Source organism: Morone saxatilis, unplaced genomic scaffold, assembly GCF_004916995.1.
Source record: "Morone saxatilis isolate NCDOM2014 unplaced genomic scaffold, NCSU_SB_2.0 Contig20, whole genome shotgun sequence".
Classification (NCBI taxonomy): domain Eukaryota; kingdom Metazoa; phylum Chordata; class Actinopteri; family Moronidae; genus Morone; species Morone saxatilis.
This window is the reverse complement of record NW_023339763.1, coordinates 10,126,689-10,132,035: the sequence shown is the minus strand read 5'-3', so window position 1 is coordinate 10,132,035 and position 5,347 is coordinate 10,126,689. Positions and strand designations below refer to the sequence as shown.

General features: G+C 39.1%; 1 protein-coding gene across 1 annotated transcript in view; it reads left to right on the top strand.

Annotated features, from left to right (window-relative positions):
- Nucleotides 1-2,586, top strand: part of LOC118332139 (sodium/hydrogen exchanger 7-like) — a 5,334-nt gene extending 2,748 nt beyond the window's left edge. The window contains exons 7-9 of the mRNA XM_035667305.1: nt 1,329-1,470; nt 1,748-1,853; nt 2,287-2,586. Of these exons, the coding sequence (XP_035523198.1) occupies nt 1,329-1,470; nt 1,748-1,853; nt 2,287-2,444 (406 nt within the window). The 3' untranslated portion in view covers nt 2,445-2,586. The remainder of the gene's footprint in view (nt 1-1,328; nt 1,471-1,747; nt 1,854-2,286) is intronic.
- Nucleotides 2,587-5,347: the final 2,761 nt, after the last annotated feature.

The following is a 5,347-nucleotide window of genomic DNA, read 5'->3' as shown; positions in this document are numbered from 1 at the left end:
CGAAGCCTCATATTAGCTTCAGTTGAACTTTAAAATTCATTATCACACAGAGCGAAGACTGTGGATTGCGTCCTCTATCACTTCAATTAGAACTGCATTAGGAAGGGAGATTTTAACGGCCAGTATGGACAGGAGAAACACATTACAGTGACCAATAACTCTTGAAATGTACATATGGACATGTGAGTATTGTTTTAAGACAGCCATGAAAAAACGTGGACCCACCCTTCATTTTCTAGTTCTGTGTTAATGACTTGCACCGTAATGAGGCTTATTCAGATTCTTGTGTTATACATTGCACCTGAATGGACAGTAATTGTACTAACATCAGTCCCTGTCATTTCACTGCTTGCCTTCCTTCACCCATCCGTGTCATTCATCGCCCACCTGTACGTATGTATGTATGCAGTGTTCTCCTTCGCTTGGAGAAGCAGGGTAGGCAGGGGTCTGGAGCTCTGCTCCCCCCAAGAGACGATGACCCTGTCTGGCCAGAGGGGGCAGAGGAATGGCTGGGAGAAAACCAGACATTGGCTCCTCGGTGGGTGGGTGGGTGGGCTGTCAGCGTGGTTGTAGTATTAGAACCTGATCATCTCATTTCAGTGGATGTGATGATTTTCTTTACTTAGTATGTAGCCTCGAACCACCACTCATTAGGATGTTCACTGCCCTCCCCATGCCGCCACTGCAACTCTCCCATATCCATTCGTCGTTTTTTTTTGTTTTGTCTGTACTCTAAAGACCCTGCAAATGACCAGAAAAAAAAAACCCCAAAAAACTTTTTTATGAACGTTTTGGTAATCTGTGTGTAAAAGATGTGTTACTGCTGAATATCAGTGCTGGTGATTTGCTTTGTTGGTCTTGGAAGGTAATTTGGGAACTCCTCCTCATAAAGGGGTAGCACCTGAATTAGCTGTTTGTGCACTTACTAGTTCTGTTATTGGATATCAACCAACAGTGGTGAGAGATCCAGTTTTAAATGAGAATGCGAAACCTGAACTTCCTCCCTTTTTATGACTGTAAAACCCAAATCCAGTCCCTGTGAGTTAAGTGTTTGTTGCTATTGTTAAGGGGTAACCAAAATCCTCTAAATTTATTCAAAATCAGACAAAAGACCAGGCTGCTTATATCAACTTTTATTGGATTTGGGTTGCTGCAGGTTTGATTTGATGCCTGATTTCATCTTGAAAGTCTCTCTGTTTGAGCCTTTATGTGAGCACGTGTTTAACATTTTGACCAGTTCCCCTTCCTGCATTCTTAGTAAGTGTCTATTTCCCGTTTCCATGTAAATGTTTTTATTTGCGTGTACTCTCCGTCTGTCTGCCCTTCAGCTCCATTGTGGCGTACCAGCCTACGGGAGACAACAGTCACAGCTTTGAGGCCATGGCCTTGTTGAAATCCTTCGGCATCTTCCTGGGCGTCTTCAGCGGATCCTTTGCTCTTGGGGTGGCCACTGGAGTCATGACCGCTCTCATATCCTTTCACCTCTTGCTCACATCACATAATGTACATATGCATATATAACAACGCTACAGGGTTTAAAAGCAACTTCGAGTTGTATTTGATTTCAGAAAAACTGTTGTGGCTGTCCCTATAGCTGTAACCTTCTGTCTAACTAACACAGAGTTATTTGTTTTATTTAATCTCTTCAGATTGTCTTGTTTTACCTCATACGTCACTTACGGGGGCTGCAGGTTGACGTGGGATGTGCCATTCTTTGTTTTGCTCCTTGACTTTCAGTTTTGATCACGTGACCAAGTTCACTAAGCTGAGGGACTTCCCTTTGCTGGAGACAGCTCTCTTTTTCCTCATGTCCTGGAGCACCTTTTTATTGGCTGAGGCCTGCGGGTTCACAGGTACACCTGCATATATACACCTGTATAGTTTTTGTTGACAATTTACCGCGCTTTCAAGCATGCGCATATTTTTAGCTGTCTTAGGTTTTCTTTGTAGGAAGTTCCATTTATAAATTATAAGTAATTAATACTGTAAGAAAGGATGAGTCATTCACACCAAGGGAAATTAAACCATCAATTCAAGTAAAACACACCCTCACTCTCATTAATACTGTGGATCAGTATTAATGAGGTAGATAAAGAAGGTTGTCGTTTCGATCCCCGCCGCATCAAAGCAAGATACTGAACCCCCGATCAATGTGTCATCGGTGTGTGAATGTGTGAAAGATTTTTCACTTTTTAAATGCGTTTGATCCCCCTCCACTGAAATATAGTTCAGTGTGTTTTGCGTTATATTTGATGTCACAGCTGTGTAATCTTTGTTTTTATTCAGGCGTAGTGGCTGTGCTGTTCTGTGGGATCACTCAGGCTCACTACACTTTCAACAATCTCTCCCCTGACTCTCAGGACAGGACCAAACAGGTGATATGCAATCACTTTTATTTTGTTCTTGATCCCATTATGTCTACTACTATCTTTACACAGCTTTAACCATTGCTCTGTTAGCAAATTACACATTTTGCCAAGACCAATACTGTTACTACTACTAATAATATTGAGGCTAATTAATATCTTTAATTTGTATAAAATTTAAATAAATCAAGTTTACAAAGTACTGTAGTCACAGAGTTGATGAAAAACCGAGAAATACCTTGAATGAAAATACTCAGAAAAGAGGATGTTTTGAATCATCTATGCTTCTTTGGCAATAGTACAGGTCAGTAGATATAAAAGGCTCATTCTAAGGTAACAAAAACAATAATTCCTCTATTCAGGTGATTATACACTAATGAAAACGTAGTTATGCACTTTATATTCTATTTCTGCCAATAGATCTTTGTGAATGTTGCACACTGGACCTTTAAAGGAAGCGTATAGAGGCCAACGCACCACACCATATCACACCATATAACCACAAACACTGGCTGTATATAGCACAGCACTGTGTTTGTGATGGCTTACATAGGATCTGAACTTGTGTAATGTATCAACACCAGCAGCGAGACTGAGGAGAAACAGACAAGTTTTGGTCTCTAATAACTCTAACGTTAGTTTGAGAGCCTGATAACCAGAATTTATGTTCTTTCATTACAGACTTTTGTGTTTGTTGAGATCATTGACATATATTAAGATGGACTCTCCAAAAGTGAAGCCAAAACAACTCAATTGCCCCCTGGTAGCTGACTGCAGTATAGGTCTTAAAGACTGTTGCCCCCATGTTAGCAGATGGGACATGTACCCATCTTAAAGTACACTTTAAATTTATTTTTCTCAAAGATGGTTTCTGCAATTTTAGTCAGTTTTTATGACACTGATGTATGTTCAAGTGTTATTTTTTTCTGATAAGTCTGGTTTTAATTAGTTATTTGAAGCCATAAAAAGGGAGTTTGACAGCTGACTCGAGCTTGCGATTGAATCGGACAGACGTATGGACTTTTGATACAGTGACGCCAACCGCCACTGCGCAGACTCCGAATGATGAACGATAACAACAGCCACATCCAGGAGATGTTATGTCGATGGTTGAGATAGTCACTTAGCTGGATGCACAGTATGTTCTCAGTTATATTCAGAACATCAGCGGACAACACTGTTCGAGTGATGCTTAAAAGTTAGTAGGAGACACATTTTGAGGATTTTTAGAGTAATATAACTAAGTAAATTAAGAGTTGCAGATAAAGCTGACGTCCTTTTTATCTTTTGTGGTTGTAACTTAATTATAAAAGAGTCAGACACACATAGTATTCAATGAGGAGGACTTACATTAGATTTTAGGGAGTTATAGCTTCTGACAGATTGGACATAGCACGGTTTTACCTTATCTATAGCGATATATTTATCTGGGCGGACAGTAAGGGCTGTAATGAATCATTTTGTTGGCTTTAACTAGTAATAAAAATAATACCAATCAATTGAAATCCAAAATTCAATGAAAGTTATCCGCCTGGCAGTGAACTCAGAAAGAGGAAAATAGCATATATGTAGTACATGTATGTATATAGCTATATGTAGAAATGCACATTTGCAAAGGTGACTTGGTATGTTGTCGTAAAAGTGGCTCTCCCCTTGATTTTGCTCTGCCAATGTGGCTCTTGTGAAAAAAATAGTGAGGATCACTGGTCTAGTAGGACAGGTTGAAATTTGGGAGTTAGTCGACCCACTTTTTCTTTCTTCACTCGTTCAGAAGCTACACTTTCAACTGGACCTTTTCTCTTGGAAGTCACTTATAGAAGCACTGCTGCATAGGCTAACTGTACTAGCTGCTATTAGCTAGTCAGCTGTCCTAGTAGCTCACTGTACACGGACTGTGAGCCCGAAGTACTGAGGGAGGTTTGTTTACACCACCGGAGTGACTGAACACAGCCTCTGACACTGTGAGGTTACAGTGGCTCCAACCAGGACCCCGACCCCAGGGACAACAAAGACACAGATTATGGTGTTGTGACTTAAGTACAATTTTGAGGTATCTACATTTAATGCTACTTTATACTTCTACTCCATAACATTTATTTTACAGTTTTAGTTACTTATTTACTTTTATTACTTTAAAGATTATTAATACAAAATATAAACAAACTAATAAATTATGATATATTATTACAAGTTAAGCTAACTAACAATACATAAAGTAGTTCAAAAGACCCCCACATTTACCGGCTGTAACATTAATTACATTACAGTTACATTAATGCACCAATAAACATAAGTACTTTTACTTTTGTTACTTTTGATACTAAAACTTTTGTATTTTTAAAAGCTGAACTTATTTTTACTGTGATCTGAGTATTTCTTCTACCACTGGTGATTCTAGCAGAACAATTAGTTGACTGATTGAAAATCAATGACTATTGATAACGTATTAATCAAGTACACAAGTAATTTCTCAAAACACTTCTTTTAAAAAGCTATTTCAAAATGTTACTTAAATCAATCTGTATCTGAACTTATTTTGGAACATTTTATAGATCAAATGATTCAATAATTCATTGTAAAATAAATAAAATACAGATAATTGATCATAATTAAAAAGATCGAGTCAGCAGGTACCTTCGTGTGTCAGAGATGGTTCGAGGAAGAGAATAAACTTTGTCAGTCAAATCTGTTTTCTTTATTATTCTACCAAACTGATGGTGATGTGTCTCAGGTGGTCGAGAGCTGCTTTCTGCCAGTCTCAGCGTTTGTGAACACAAATTTCTCAAAAATGTTGTTTTGACTCATAAAAGAAGTCAAAGCGAAGCGACATCAAGGGAGAAAACAGCGAGAACGTCTCTGAATGTCAGAGAGCGGGGGAAAGCGGCTCTCGGGGAGAGGAAGACATCCCTGGGGGAGTCAATATTATAGTTCGGGCGTCGCCCCGCAGAACCGGCTCAGAAAAGACGTTTCTCGCCTTGGTT